Raw genomic sequence first — 16574 nt, forward strand, 5'->3', positions numbered from 1 at the left:
CCCAGGAGCCACAACAACCTATTAAGAGACAGAAGATGGGTTGTATAAGTTTAGCACAAGAGTTAAAGCAGATCTGCCTCTATTGTGGAAAGAACCATGATAACAGATCCTGCTACAAGCTGACAAATGGATGCTTCAAATATGGCAGTACTCAACATCAAATCAAAGAGTGTTCCATTAACAAAGAGCATACTAGACCAAAAACTCAAGGAACAGTATATAATATTACAAAGAGAGATGTTGAAGCCTCACAAGAGGTGATCCAAGGTATACATACTATCTCTAGTACCTTGGCTAAAGTTTTAATAGACCCAGGATTTACACATTCTTTTACATCATATGAGGTTGCTCAGCATCTGAACATTGAAAAGAGGAGAAAAAGATGTTCAGCATGAAAAACAAGGGAGGAGGACCTCCTCTACTGACGATGATGGTGCACTGCCCAAGGCAGCGGTGGCACACTGCAAGCCAGCTTACAGGTGCACAGGCCTACTGCCGCATGCTCAAGGCCAAAGAGTGTTGTGCGCCGCACGCACAGGCCTACTGCATGCAGGCCCCAAGAGCACAGAGCCTATCTGCGTAGGCCTGCTGTGTGGACAGCACATGCACAGTGCGCGGCTCCTTGGCTCAACAAGACTTCTGAAGACTCCTGCTTTCTGAAGAACTTGAATAAGCTAATTTTAGCAAAAATATTAAAAGAAAAAAAGCCAAATCTCTCAAGAAATTTACTCAAATTTATTCTCAAATGTGTGATTTACATCTTAGGGGCAAATGTCTATTTATAGCCTTTCCCGAGTAATCTAGATTAGTACAAAAATCTTGAGATAAATAATAAAATATTAACCTAGATAAAATTCCATCTTAATCTATAATAAATACAAAATAAAATAAATATTCTATCTCAAATAAATTAATTAAATAATCGTAAGGGATAGAGTTTAATTAAAATAATATTAAATTCAATTTTTTCCTTATCCCATGTGAAATTCATTAAAAAAAACATGTGAAAATTAATTTTCACACGTGGATTGTAAAAAGTGGGTACCAAGCCATTTTAAAAAGGAATTTAAAATAAAAATAAATAATTTAAATTGAAGGAAAAAGGGGTTGGCCGGTTGGGCTACCTAGATTGGGTCGGGCCAGCCGGTCCACGTGGTTGACACAAGAGGAAGCCCACGAGAAAAGCGAGCTGGCGAGCCTGGGCCCTCGGGCCATCCGTGGGCTGGTCCACAGGCTGGTCTGTGGGCTTGTCAACATGCGCTGCGTGCATCCAGCCTCTTGGGCCTCCACGCACACGATCGGTTCTGCGTGGGCCTAGAGGGCCACGTGCATGGGCGCTCATGTGCACGGTCCGTATGGGTTCACCTGCATGTCTGTGGGTCATGCAAGTTGGGCAGCATGTTGGTAGGTTGTGCGAGCTGGGTCGTATGTTCGGCGCATGTGTGGGCCTCTTTGCTCGAGCACAGTTCTTCAAGTCCATTAATCGTACTTGGGACTTAAGATTTCTAGCTTGGACAAACGTAGCTCATCTCTTGAAATAATCCCAATTAAGAAAGTAGTCAGGAACGAAATTACTTCCCTATTCTAGACATTCCCATTTAGAAAATTAGAAATTACTTTCCTATTTGAGTGGGGACTTGTTGGATTCCTCTTTGATGTTGATTGGCATCCTTGACAACAAATTTGGGTTATCCAATATCACATCACCATCAAAAGATAGTGTATTAAGTTTTGGAAATAAGGTAAATGTACTGAATAATAATTGAAAAATGAGATATTAGAAGAAGTCCACTGCTCTAGATTTGCTATGCACCCTGACAACACTAAGATGTATCAAAACTTGAGAACCTAATATCGGTGGAGTAGGATGAAGAAGGATATAGCAGAGTTCGTTTTCATATGTCTCACCTACCAACAAGTAAAGGTTGAACGTTAGAGGCCAGCATGACTACTTCAGCCCTTGTCGGTAGTAGAGTGGAAATGGGAACATATTACCATGGATTTTGTGGTAAGTCTACCTAAAATAAGATCCCAACATGATACTATTTGGGTTATCATTGATAGATTAAATAAGTTTGTTCATTTCCTAACTACCAGAGTAAATGACCCACTAAACAAGTTGGTCAGACTCTATATCAAGGAGATTGTAAAATTACATGGAATTCTAGTCACAATTGTTTTCGATCGAGATCCTCGCTTTACTTTAAGATTTTATATTAGTCTACAGAATGCTATGAGGACCAAGCTATCTTTTAGTATGGTTTTCTATCTTCAAACAGATGGTCAATCAGAACGGACAATCCAAACTCTAGAGGATATGCTACAAGCCTGCGTCATTGAGTTACAAGGTAATTGGGACAATCATTTACCTCTAATTAAATTTGCATATAATAATAGCTACCAGTCCAGCATTTAAATGGCACCTTATGAAACCTTGTATGGAATACCCTGCAGATTGCCTATCTGTTGGGAAGAAGTTGGAGAACAAAAATTGGCTGGACCTGAATTAGTAAAAAAAACTATAGAGAAAGTAAAATTGATCAAGAAACATCTTCTAATAGCTCAAAGTAAGCAAAAATGTTATACTAACAATCGAAAAAGAGATTTAAAATTTGAAGTAGGCGAGCATGTATTTTTGAAAATCTCACCAATTAAAGGGATCATGAGATTTGGGAGGAAAGAAAAACTTAGTTCTAGATTTATCGGACCTTTGAGATATTAGATAAAGTAGGAACTATCGCCTATCGTTTAGCATTACCACCTGAGTTAGCCAACATACACAATATCTTTCATGTGTCGATGCTGAAAAAATATCACCCATATTCATCACATGTACTCTGATATAAACCTCTTGTGCTTTAGGACAACCTATCCTATATTGAACTTCATGTGCATATAGTGGATTGTAAAGAAAAAATATTACAGTCCAAGGTAATCCCTTTAGTAAAGGTACTATGATAGCATCATTCAACTGAAGAAACTATATGGAAGCTAGAAAAGGAAATGAAGGTCAAATCCCACATTTGTTTGTGACTATTGGTAAGTCCAATTTGGAGGACCAATTTTTTTTTAAGGGAGAGAGGATGTAATAGCTTAAAAATACCTTTGAGTTAATTTCTTATATTTAATGTATTTAATTTAGCCTTTATATGTGTTTGAAAATATATAATAAGGTTAAAGATATAATTTAGAGTCAAATAGAAAAAAGGATAGATAAGGATGAAGGAGCTAGAATAAACATGAAGAGATATGGAAAAAGATAAAAACGTTTTAGATGAAATGGTATAATAAAAAGTGGTAACTTTTAGATGAAATGACATAACGAAAAGTAGCAACTTTTACATAAAGTGACATATAAAAAGTGGTAACATTTAGATAAAGTAACATAATGAAAAGTGACAACTTTTAGATGAAATGGCATGTAAAAAGTTGTAACCTTTTGGATTAAGTGACATGTAAAAAATGGTAACCTATTAGATAAAATAATATGCGAAAAGTGATAATTTTTTAGATGAAGTGACGTGATAGAATGGTGGCAACCTTTCTCTCGTAGTTCCCCACGTCTATAAATAGGGATGAGAGAATGGAGGAAGAGACATTTCAGATGAGAGAAAAATATTGAGAGATATAAAGGTGAGGGAAGACGAAGGAGCACGAAGTGTGTGATTTTTTATAGTATTATGAGGTGTTAGATAAAACATTGCGGAAACTCTGTTAAATTCGTGAGAGTAAAGGAAGAAAAAGGGAATAGGAAGAAGGTTCATGGTCAAAAGAGGTTATAAACCGTTAAAAATATAAGTATTTTCTTAAGTTTTGAAGTTCAGTTTCTCTTTAATTTTCGTGATTAGTTTTTAAGTATTGTGTTGAATATTTTTAAGTCAAGAAAGTTGTCAAAAATTATCCTAAAACTCTATAGATTTTTTAGAGGAAAAGGTTATTAATAAAGTCAGAACTCTGCTGGAATAAACATTATGACTGCTAAGGATCTAAGGTAAGTGGATATTATGAATTTATTAGTCTATGTAGCTTTGAAGTATTTTACGTATTTTCAGTATAAAACTATGCAAGTATTTAATTTATCTTTCGTATTTGTTAAAGTTTTACTTCGATATAAGTATTATTTCGCTTTGTGTTTTCCAAATATGATTTTGATATGTATGCATCACTCATTATGGAAATGAGTTATTTTGAAAGCACCTGCATTATGCTATGCTTCAATGTGCCCATATGTACTGTTCTGAGTTCGGGTGTATTGATAAAGTGATAAGTATGTAATCATACATAATCGTTCCGTGTTCAAGTGTATGGTAAAACAATCTGATCTACATGCCCTAACTGCTTTGTGTTCGGGGGATCCTAGTCTTTTAAGATACTCATGTATATTATTTCACGTTCGGGTACATTAAGAACAAGTGATAAGTATGTGTGACTACGCGTAATGTATGGTAACTGATTGATCCACCATAATAGTGATGAAGTACACAAAGAAGCAATTGTGAATCTGTTTTCTCATTTGTGCATTTGTCTTTTAATTTGTATATCTGTTTTTGGAAAGAGTATATGATATATGTTTTTATTGTACGTAAAAAAAACTATATATTGCATGTACTATGATGTGATTTCATAATATTATTTGTTAAGATATTTTATCTCACCCCCCTCCCCATCACCCTCTAGATACTAAAGGTACCGATGTAGAGTGACCGATGATAGGGAGAAAAGTTTTGAAGCTAGACTCTGAGATTAAAGTTACTGTTTAACACTTTCATTTTGTGATGTAAATAAGAAACTTAAAATCTCATACATATGTTACGTTTTACATTTAAATGATGCAACACTTTTACAACTTTATTATAATTAATAAAGTTAAGTTATTTTATTTAACTCGAGTTTATAATAAAGTTAAGTTATTTTATTTAACTTGAGTTTATTTGATTTAAGTAAGTATACTCTGGTCATTACCCTATAAGACGGGGTATGGTCCGTGATATTTTAGACTTATGAAAGTATAGTGTTTAAGATTATTTTATCATTATAAAGTTTAACTAGAAAATAGACACTTGAAAAAAAAAATTAGACTTGAGAAATAGTGAATCTACCAAAATGCAATAAACCGATGGGATACAAATGGGTTTACTTAATCAAATACAAAGCAGATATATCAATCAAGAGGTATAAAGTGAGAGTGGTGGCAAAATTTTATACTTAGACATGTGGGATAGATGACTAGGACACATTCACACTAATAACCAAGATAAACACTATGTGAATCTTATTATCATTAGCTTCCTATTTTCATCGGTAATTATAACAATTTGATGTTAAAAAAAATACTTTTATGTATGGAGATTTAGAAGACAAAATCTATATGGATATCTTGACAAGCTCTGACAAATAAATAGGAGAAAATAAGGTATTTAACCTGAATAAGATAATTTCATAAACTCAAACAGTCACTGAGAGCATGGTTTGGCAAGTTCACAAAAGTGATAATAAATCTGACATTTAAGCAGGCTTGAGGAGATCACACTATGTTATAACAAGAGTTACAACTCTCCTATGATGCATTGATGACATTATCATAACAAGTAATGATGAGATGAAACAACTAACACTAAATCAATGTCTAATAAAAAATTTTAAAATTAAGGAATTATGCACACTAAAGTATTTTTTAAGAATTGAAGTCGTCTTGCTTCAAATTTAAAATTTTTATTTCTCAACAAAAATGTATTTATGACTTGTTAAAGGATAATAGTAGGATAGCATGCAAACCAGTTAGTAAACTTATTAATCATAATCATAAACTAGAAATAGTAGGGGAAGATACACTAGTAAACAAAGAAACATCTTAGACATTAATTAGGATGTTGATCTACTTATCCCACACAAGACTATAAATCGCCTACGTACTAAGTGTTGTAACTCAATTCATACACAATCCGAAAGAAGTACACTTACAAGCAGCCTGCATAGGAGGTTTATACAATTGGTAAGCCTATTGATCCTAATCACAAACTAGGAATAACATAGGAAGATAAACAAGTAAAAAATTAAATATATCAGAGATTAGTTAAAAGATTGATCTACCTATCCCATACAAGACCAGACATCACTTGTATAGTAAATATTATAAGAAAATTCATGCATAATTTGAAAGAATTGCACATGCAAATAACCTACAGAATACTGCAATATGCAAAAGGACTAGGGAAAGGAATTATGTTAAGAAAAAATGACAAATTGCTTCTAAAAGTCTATATTGAGACAAATTATGCAATGTTGGTTGTATACATAAGATCTATTGCATACTACTATACCTTCCTTGAAGCAAGCTAGTTATTGAAGTAAAAAATAAAATATAGTTGTGAGATCAAGCATAGAATCAAAGTTTTGTGAATGGCATAAGAGGTATGTGAACTACTATAGAAAAAAAAATTGAAGATCTTAAATCAAGTAGGAAAGTCATATGCACCCACACTGCAACAACAAGTCAATCATAAACATAACTTATGATCTAGTGTAATACAACCAAACTAAACATGTTAAGATTAATAGACTTTTTGTTGAAGAAAAACCTGATAATAGCCTAATATGTATCCTCCAATTCCTAACTGGCAGACGTGCTAAGTGCAAACAATCTAACATTGCAAAATCTTATTAGCAAACTATGAATGAATAATATTTATTCCTCAGTTTGAGCGGGAGTGTTAAAGCTGAAGTAAATTAGAGTTCTATAAATGAAGCAAATCACATTAAAAGGTATAAAAGTAAATTTTATCTTTTGTAATTAATTAAAATTAATTGTCTATTGTTTTTTTTCATTCTAGAAAACTTATATATATAGATTTGTAATATTTAATAGAACACATATTAATAAAGAAAAAAAATTAATCCTCCACACATTTTATATTAAAAATATTTATATATAACAAATTTTACTAAATATCATATAGTTTTTAAACTTAAAATTATTTTTATTGGAAGTCATTTTCTAAAACACTTCTCCACTTAAAATACCGGATCATAAAGGTACAAAAACATTTCATTACCATGATCACAAGTAAAACACTGCACACATTCACTATTTCATTTAGGATTAGAGGCAGAAAAAATCGAACTACCTATTATGTTTTGAAAAATATAAAATTATTACTTGTATGAGACTAAAATCTTTCAACCAAGTTGTGAGAAGTTGTCAAGTCTAATTTTGATGCAACTTACTATTCGAGAATGTTTGATGATTTCTTGTTGATCTCTACAGCTTCTTCCTTTGCCAATTTTTCTGGAGATAAAAAAGGCCTTGGAGGCATCTCAATGCCTTCAACTTCTCCTTCCAACATCTCCACAACCCAGTTCATGGAGGGTTGATCATTAGGCTTGAACTATATGCACCACAAGGCTACTAAGATCATCTTTTTCACTATTGTATTTTCCTCTTCTGTAACTTCTCCAATTGTTATGCCTTTTCCTTCACTGTAGTGATCATATGCTCACGAAGGAAAATAAATTTGACTCAAGTGATCAACGTGCGGGTTCAAATTTTTCCTTCTACCTGCCATTTCCATTAACAACATTCCAAAACTATACACATCTTCTTTGTAGGATATGCCTCCAATATTCTTGTAATACAGTTCTGGAGCCATATAACCCATCGTTCCTCTTGCTGCTGTGAGAAAAACAGTGTTGTCTTCTATTCGATACAACTTGGCTAGTCCAAAATCAGCTATTTTGGGAGTGAAGTTTTCATCAAGGAGAATATTGTGAGGCTTGATATCGAAGTGCAATATTTGCATGTCACAACCCCGATGCAAATACTCAATCCCGTGAGCTATTTTAAGGGAAATCTCATACATCTACATGCAACTAAGAGTAGTGATGTTTCCTTCTGTTGAAAATATGTACTTCTCTAGCGATCCATTAGGCATGAAGTCATAAACAAGAGCACGATTAGATCTTTGAGCACAAAACCCTATTAGTCGCACCACATTAGTGTGATGAATCGTACCAATTATGGCTACTTCATTGATGAATTCTTGACCATTAGCTTTAGACTTGCCCAATAATTTAACTGCTACTGAGCGACCATTTCTAAGCTTCCCTTTGTAGACAGATCCATAGCCACCCTCTCCTAATTTATGCTTAAAGTGTTTAGTCTTTTTTTTTTTTTTTTTTTGTTTGAGAATGAGTATCTAATAGGCATTAGACCGTTTTGGCTTTGGAGAAAATCTTCAACCATATTATCCATCGACCAATGTCTCCTTCTCCACTTATATGTTAAAAAGCAAGCCACACATGGTATTCCACATAAAATTCTTTCTGCAAGCACCATTACTGCATCCATTGAAATTAGAAGTTCATGAATTATAAAAATTCTTGCTGGGAGATGTAATCTTTTGCTTAATACAGATATTTTACTATAAAATATTAATTTAAACATAATGGATATTTATCAAAATTAAGTGAATAATTACTTAAAAACTGCAGATCTTACAATGTTGTACAACACTGTAAAAACATAAAACCTAATTAATTAAGCTAAATATGGAAAGAACTAAAGAGGAATGCAACATTTCACAGTCTCCTTAGTGTTAAAATCAATTTAAATCTATATATTTCTTTTAAAATTATAATATAATCAACATCTCCTTTCTTTTAACCCTTAAAAAGTCATGTGATGCAGATTCTGGTGGTTATGGCACAAAGAGATATTATGTATTTATAGCATCCCAAGAAAATAAGGCAACTTCTGTTTTTTTTTATATGAATCTATAGGAAGTAAACTCTAGCCGGACAAATGCAATGCAATCATCTCCTTTTCTAATTATAAATGTGAGTGGAATATCAACTCAAAGTATACTAGTTAACCTAACATCACAGTCGAATTCCTAAAGTATAAACATAAAAATAGATAAAAATGAGAGGAAAGGATGTTATTACTGTACCATTGAGGCTAAAAAGTATAGAGAGGAATCCTAATTCAGAATTTGGCTTCCATGAAGGAGATGGTTGCGGATTTGTGGGAAGGAGATGGTGTTTGAATCCTCCAGCTCCAGCGGCAAAGATGTCATGAGAATGAGCTGTCTTCTGCAAGATTTCTGCAACTCCCCCCTACTTCCATTCTTCCAATTATCACATAAGAATAATGGCCTCTTGATCCATTTATACAAGGACCCGTGTCTAGATAGCGAGGAGACCTCACTCGATGCCCGCACTTTACAAAAATAAAACTCTGATGGGGAGGATTTCTTTGGTAGATGAAAATGAATAAAATCAGGATCTGAGAATAATGGGAGGCGTTATATGGGCTGAGAGACGATTGAGGGAGGGAAGAGCAATTATTGGTATGATGAAGAGTGGCATCCACCAAACGGATGGTGAGACTGTTGTAATCGATGGATTGGACGATGTAAGTACCTGATTCCTTGTGTAGAAGTGTTATATTGTTTTCACAGGTTAATGGAATTGTTTCCCTGGTGCAATTTTGTTGATGAGATTTTAATATGAAGGGGAAGGTAATTTTGATGTTGCCGCAGGAGGAAGAAAGGCAGGCAGTGTTGTTTTCCTTGCCATGGCAGATCTGGTTTAATACGATTAGACAGGAAAGAAGAAAGAGAAGTTTTAGTGTAATCATGAGATCGGAGAGTAGAGAGAAGAGGCAAAGCAGATAGGGAATGGAAGAGACGGAAAAAGAAGAAGAAGAAGAAGAAGAAAACACAGAGAGTGTGTAGATAAATTTGATTGAATATTTTGGTTGAATGGTAAGCAGACAAAGACGCCAATAGAAGTCAATAAAGTAAAATTTTCTTCCTCTGTCAAGTCTTCGGCAACGCAAGTCATTTTCAGCTCTTAATTATACAACCCATGAAAAATCAACGAAAGTTCAAGCCCTTGAAAACAAATATTACCATACCACCAAAAAGTATCTACGTATATATCCATAAAAGATCACCATTCTTACTCGTATTACACATCCCTTTAACATGTTCTTCTACTTGTTTTTGTTGTCGCTGCTGCTCCGTACAGAATACGGCCATGGAGTTGATCCCTACCAGTGCCCAGAATCAAGGTGCGGAGCCGACGGTCCGATTTCCATTTAGGCTGGAAAAGAGACAGGCAGAGAAGTGTGGGTATCCTGGATTCCATCTCTCTTGTACTGAAAGCAACCAGACACTGCTCCACCTTCCATTTTCAGTCAAGCTCTTTGTAACAGAAATCGATTACCAGAATCAAAAAATCTACGTGAGCGACCCTCATGGTTGTCTTCCCAAGCAGGTTCAAAAACTCACTCTATCTGCTTCCCCTTTCGAATTTTATGATAATATCCTCTCTGATTTCACCACATTCAGTTGCTTATCAACATTGGGGATTTTAGACAGCGTATTCCAGGCCATAGATTGCGTAAGTGTGCCAGGATCTGAAGTTTTAGCTGTTCCTTCTTCTAAGCTTATTATAGATGAAATGCCTCTAATTTATTGTACCAACCTCTCATCTGTGCCATATTCTGTATTTTATGGACCCCCAAACCATAGTTTATTTTGGTCAAAACCATCTTGTAGGCGTTGCGAAGCCAAAGGAAATATTTGCAGATTGAAGATTAGTACCTCAAAACCAGCAATACAATGTCTCAGCATCCACTCTCAATACAAAGGTATTTGATTTCTTCCACATTCTTGTATTCCTATCCAAAATCATATTATAAACAAGTATAGTCTTACCAAGGGAGTCAAGGAATATTAGGAAGGAGCAAGTTATGAAATCTTAATGTGTATGAGGTAGGGCAACATTAGGCATGAACAATATATGAGATATATAAGATGTTAGCTTCTTATCATAACTAAATGGCGTTAAAAACAATTATCTAATATGTATATGAAATAGTATAGGTACTCATCTTTGGTGGGATTACATCCATTAATGAATAATACTTAGCATTTATATGTTTGAACAAAACAGAAAAAAGATAATAATATCTTTTACATCTTGCAGGAGGGTGGAGGAAGAGGGTAGTGGTTGCAGGTGAGTTGAGTATTCATAAATGTGCAGTTTTCTACCTAGGCTATTTTGCAAGGATCTTGACTTGAAAATTTTGAATACGCCACAGGGTCAATATTAGGTTCGCTTTTTCTTGCTGTGATGATCTATGGAGGGTATAGATTTTACTCTTCTGACAAAGCTGAAAAAGAAAACCAAGCTAAAATAAAACAGTTTCCAGAGGATTTTAGAGCTCTTAAGCCTACAAGATATTCCTATGCTGATCTTAAGAGGATCACTAATCAGTTTATGGAAAATCTGGGTGAAGGAGCCTATGGAATTGTGTATAAAGGAAAGCCGTCAAATGAAATCTTTGTGGCTGTAAAAATACTCAACAATTCTACAGGGAGTGGTGAAAAGTTCATAAATGAAGTGAAGATGATGGGTAGAATCCACCATGTTAATGTGGGTCGCTTGGTTGGCTATTGTGCTGATGGCTTCAGACAAGCTCTCGTCTACGAATACTTGACAAACAATTCGCTGAAGAAGTTCATATCTTCTGCAGACACAAATAGCAACTTTCTTGGCTGGCATAAGTTGTAGGATATTGCTATTGGCATAGCCAAAGGCATTGAGTATCTGCACCAAGGTTGTGATCAAAGAGTCCTCCATTTTGATATCAAACCTCATAATATCTTACTAGATGAAAACTTCAATCCTAAAATCTCGGATTTTGGTCAGGCCAAGCTGTGTTCCAAGGATCAAAGTGCAGTGTCAATGACAGCAGCGAGAGGGACAATGGGCTACATTGCTCCTGAAGTTTTCTCTTGGAACTTTGGGAAGGTATCTCACAAATCGGATGTTTATAGTTTTGGAATGTTATTGCTTGAAATGGTGGGAGGGAAGAAGATGTCTGACAACACAACTGAAATCTACTTCCCAGAGTGGATATATAATCTTTTGGAACAAGGAGATGAGTTGAGAATTCATATGGAGGGAGAGGAAGATTCTGAAATTGCTAAAAGGCTTGCAATTGTTGGATTGTGGTTCATACAGTGGTACCAAATTGGTCGTCCTTCAATGAAGGCTGTTGTGCAAATGCTGGATGAAGGATATGATCTAACAATGCCTCCGAATCCTTTCGCCTCTACACGCCTAAAAGGACCTACTACAAGCACGGTTTTAAGGCACGGTCACCGGAAACTTGAAACCATCTCTGAAACTCACCAAGAATTAGACATCATCCAGGAGATGGAGTGACAAACTTGTCTGGAATTCTGTAAAATTCTGTAACAAGATAAATTAGTGTTTATTGCTGCAAAATTCTGAAACAACAGTGATTCACTAGAGACCTTAAACTTCCCTTTGTCGACTTTATAGCATGTCATACGATATTGTAGAAATCACAATCATATTCTCCGTGTATCAGAGAATGGTTTTACTTATTAATTAGATCATTCTGCCTTGTAATTTTCTTTTGAATACTTTGTAGTAATAGTGGCAGCTAATGTTAATTTAAATCCAACAATAATCTTGGAATAGAATCCAAGATTATTGTTGTTGGGGTAAAATTATTAGTGGAAGATGTAAGAATACATTAATAGCACATTTATGATTTGTTAAAACAGGTTAAATTATATTTTTAGAGATAATTAAATTAATCAATTTATGTGATCAAAATTCGTATCTTATAAATTTAAGATGTATGACTGATAATTTAGTGTAGATTTACATAATACTCAACAAATTGCCGCTTACAAGAGGACCAAGAATTATTTAAAGATTAAGTTTTTATCTTTACTCCTATATATATGATTTGTCCTATTAAAGATAGTTCATTCTATGAAGTGATAAGAAGAAAACAACATAATTAATATTTTAATAATTGATAATTAACATGTGTTAATAAGATTTACTATTTATTACAATGTCTTTGTTCATATATGCATCGTATTTATATATATATATATATCATTTAATTTATTATAAATTCTAAATTTGCATAACTTAGATTTTCAATTGGTACTAAATATAAAAATCTTTGAAATTCAATTTAAAATATGTTAATGTAATTATTTTATAGGCACGAACAAATTTTTATTAAAGGGGAAAAAAGGATTTTCATGTGGGCAATTCAGAGTTAAATTTATCGTAGTTGTAGAGATTTTGGAAATATGGTTGCAATCAGATATATGTTCTTTTATTAACTAAAAAATTTCAATTTCAATTTCAATTTCAATCTCTAATTTTAAGTTAATTTCATCTTGATTATTAAGAGAGAAGATTAAAATTCTAAACATATTTTTGGTCAATGAAAAATGTTTGATTATATAATCAACAGATGTCTTTTTCTAATCTTGTAGGTGAATCAGTGTATAGAAAATTCGGCCGAACACGTTAGACAAACGCGGCCTCTCTTCAAACTTCGGCCTTAACATCTTTTCAAACTACATAATGACCCAATTTCACTGTTGATATTTTATGATTGCATTAATGATTTATTTACACCTCAAATATACATATTTAATTAAAAACCACATGCATAAGTTGGAAAACCAAAAAACAAACTGAGTATCATGTCTAAGATTCTTCTGTTTATTTGTTTATTTACCTTCTAAATAGTCTCCCTCAAATGAAAGAACATCGCAAGTTTGTCTTTGAATTTGTGAAAGCTTGCGATTTGATCATTGAACTTTGAACTTCTTTGCAACAATAAATTCATGAATAAATGAAAATTAACTTTTTTCTTTCATAAAAAAATTATATAACGTTATCACGCCGCTGGATTAGAGTTGTTGGTAACATGATTCCAATTTCTTTTAGTAAAAGACTAAATTCAAACTTCTTCAGTTGCCATATCTGCAATTTACCTTGTATTCAATTTCAGTAGAGGATCCAGTTATCAGTGAATTTGTTTCTTAGCTTACCAAAAAATTAACTTGCAAAATCACTTATGGAACCGACATAAATTAGAGAAGCAGTAAAGGATAACTAAATGAGAGAATAGAGGTCTTTGCCGCGTTTGCCCAGGCACGGAGATATCAAAGCCTCTCTTTCCTCTCACTGGGACTATGTTCATACATCGTCTTCATTGATTTGCGTCACCCAAATACAAGAATTTTTCTGTTCAACCGAAAATCTTAAAGAAAATCACGTTTTAAAAAAAGTAAGTCAAGTTGGAATGGTTAAACGCAAACAAATTTCCAAGGGTTCTTGTGGCAAAAAGAAAATCATCAGCAATCGTACTGGCTGACAGCAACATTACCCAGATAAATAAATTAAAAATAAAAAGGAAAAACGGAACAGATGGAAATGAGGCATGAAATCATACACCAACTATAATACGCAGATGTGACAATATGATTTTACACACAATTTGCCTTCCAATTTTAGAAAAATTTTATACATATATATTTGGATTTCTAACTTTTGCATTTCTCTTAATCCCTCGCAATAATACAACTACCTCACACTTTCTTCTCTATGTAACAATTACTGGCCAAAAATAGAAAGCCGGCAGCAGCAAGTGCAAAAAATATGCAATAACTGCTATCCAACTACAAAAAAATGATCTAATTGAACCTTGAGCTATTCCTCCTTCCCCACCACTTCTTTTTTACCCTCTCCATTGCACCTTCTTCATTTCCAAGTTTATGCAAAATCACCTTTGTTTCTCGCAATCTTGTTCCGTAATCCTTCTTCCAGGCTTCAAACATCTGCTTCAACCTTCGAAGTTCCCTATCTGGGTTCAAACTTGCTTCAACCTGACCTGATTTGACCTCCACCAAGAATTTGGCATCATCCCCAAAGACTTGGCTCCTCTGTTCGAATTCTTCAGCCAACCGACTTATGACACTCAAACCTGTACTCATTGGTCTCACTCCACCATTGCTGTCTTGGCCCTTGAAATTACTTCCTGTCTCCCAGTCTCTTTCATCGCTTGCATTCACTGATGCGTCGGAATTTCTCTCAGAATCATCAATTGCTAGGCTCTTTTTTGCAATCGAAAGACTGGACTGCAGAGATCTCATTTGTTTCTGCCAAACTTCTTCCATGGACTTCATTTTCAACTCATATTCAGACCAGCGGCTCTCATATTGTTGAAGCCTTTGGTGAAGAATATCATTCTCCTCTTCTTTCTCTCTTAAAGCAGCCTCAGCCTTAAGAACTCGTCGCTGCAGTTCAGCAAGAAATGATGCCTTGACCACCACCTCATCTGACTCATTCTTCTGCATAAGAGAATTGATAATTGGTAACTAGTACTAGAGCAGTGAGTATACAGTATTGTGTGCAATAAACACCAACAGGATCAGAGAGGAAAGTAAACCAAAAACAATCAACACCAACCCTGGTTTAGCTTTCGTTCGTACATGAAAAGTATTTCAGCTCTCATTCTTAGAATAACATATTTTTATACATAAAAATAAATATAGATATGCTCAAATATATAGTTACTGAAAAATATTAAGAGTAGTTTTTAACTCTTTTCAAACTTATGCTGCATTTTCATTATAATTTTTTAAACTTTTTTCTTTCAAAAAAAAGAGAAAAAAAGAAAGTAGAAATAGTATAAACAGGGCACTAAGAGAGGGTGCCACCCATACTAACAAACATATATGTTATCTCCAAAATACTCAGGATTAGAACCAGGGATCTCCAACAGTGACAAATTTTTAAACATTGTTTTCATTTTCAATTACCACACGTTTCTATATGTTAACATATAGGCATACTATTTTTACATTTTTATTTCCCAAATTGACATATGTTTATCCATAAAGTACGTGCATGTAAGATAAATAAAAATCAATTTTCTGAAAAGACACCAGAACAAATTTTTGTTCTTTTTAATTTATGTTGCTTTGCATTTTTATTATCATTTCCCAAGCATTACTTTCATTTCCAGCTACCGCACATGTTTTTTTCGCAAAAACATAAATGAAGTTCAGAAATAGAAACTAGAAAATGTTTTTTATCAAACAAAGCCAAACTTTTGTTCTGACGCTATTCAATTAATATTCAGTTCTCCTTGTGGGTGAATTATAACCTTAATCTCATCGTATAAACAATGTGGGAATTGTGTTCAACTGTTGACATTGGCTACAGAGGAAATGAGTTAAACCTTTCCCTCCAAAAACATCCAGTGCCAGCTAACTACAGGGTGATATGAAACTGAAGCAAGATGAAAGGGGGACTGATGCCACTCAAGCTTTTCCCATTAAATTATTGACCACAGTCACTGTTGAATAAAATTTCTTTAAAATGCTTTTTCACTCTTCTTCCCCTTGATAAAGTTATATAAAGCTATAAAAGGACAACAGTATGAAACACCAGCAAAGTGAAAATGATGCACATGATAACAAAACAAGAGCCAATAGTAACTTTTTCGGGAAGAGTCAAATGGTGCTGACAGCTGGTATAAGCAGATCAGTTCATAAGTGAAAAAGAAATGTACACTAACATACAAGATAAGACAGTACCTTGCTCCCCTCAGATTTCAAAAACCCAATATCTCCTGAGCATCTTCTGACCAGCCAGCCACGAATAACTGCAACAAGGTCAGAGAGAATAAAAAACAATAAGCACTGCCACCAGTAGCA

The 16574-nt window shown here is 34.1% G+C and overlaps 1 protein-coding gene and 2 pseudogenes across 5 annotated transcripts in view; 1 reads left to right on the top strand and 2 right to left on the bottom strand.

Moving 5' to 3' along the window:
• Positions 1–6953: 6953 nt before the first annotated feature.
• LOC110813871 (rust resistance kinase Lr10 pseudogene) lies at positions 6954–9086 on the bottom strand (annotated as a pseudogene). Its single transcript, XR_015821549.1, has 2 exons — positions 8946–9086; positions 6954–8334 (listed from the first exon to the last, which is right to left on the bottom strand). The product of XR_015821549.1 is annotated as a rust resistance kinase Lr10 pseudogene (transcript).
• A 580-nt stretch (positions 9087–9666) lies between these two features.
• On the top strand, positions 9667–12444 carry LOC110813870 (rust resistance kinase Lr10-like; annotated as a pseudogene). Its single transcript, XR_015821548.1, has 4 exons — positions 9667–9796; positions 10027–10651; positions 10990–11019; positions 11105–12444. The product of XR_015821548.1 is annotated as a rust resistance kinase Lr10-like (transcript).
• Positions 12445–14287: 1843 nt separating this feature from the next.
• The window catches only part of ATM1 (myosin 1), a 34703-nt gene continuing 32416 nt past the window's right edge, over positions 14288–16574 (bottom strand). For all 3 annotated transcript variants that reach the window (XM_022041168.2, XM_088223228.1, XM_022041170.2), the window contains exons 23-24: positions 16455–16522; positions 14288–15203 (exon numbers count right to left, since the gene is read on the bottom strand). In XM_022041168.2, coding sequence (XP_021896860.2) covers positions 14547–15203; positions 16455–16522 — 725 coding nt within the window. In that variant the 3' untranslated portion in view covers positions 14288–14546. The remainder of the gene's footprint in view (positions 15204–16454; positions 16523–16574) is intronic.

The sequence above is a fragment of the Carica papaya genome, chromosome 6 (assembly GCF_054855325.1).
Source record: "Carica papaya isolate Zhongbai chromosome 6, ASM5485532v1, whole genome shotgun sequence".
NCBI lineage: Eukaryota > Viridiplantae > Streptophyta > Magnoliopsida > Brassicales > Caricaceae > Carica > Carica papaya.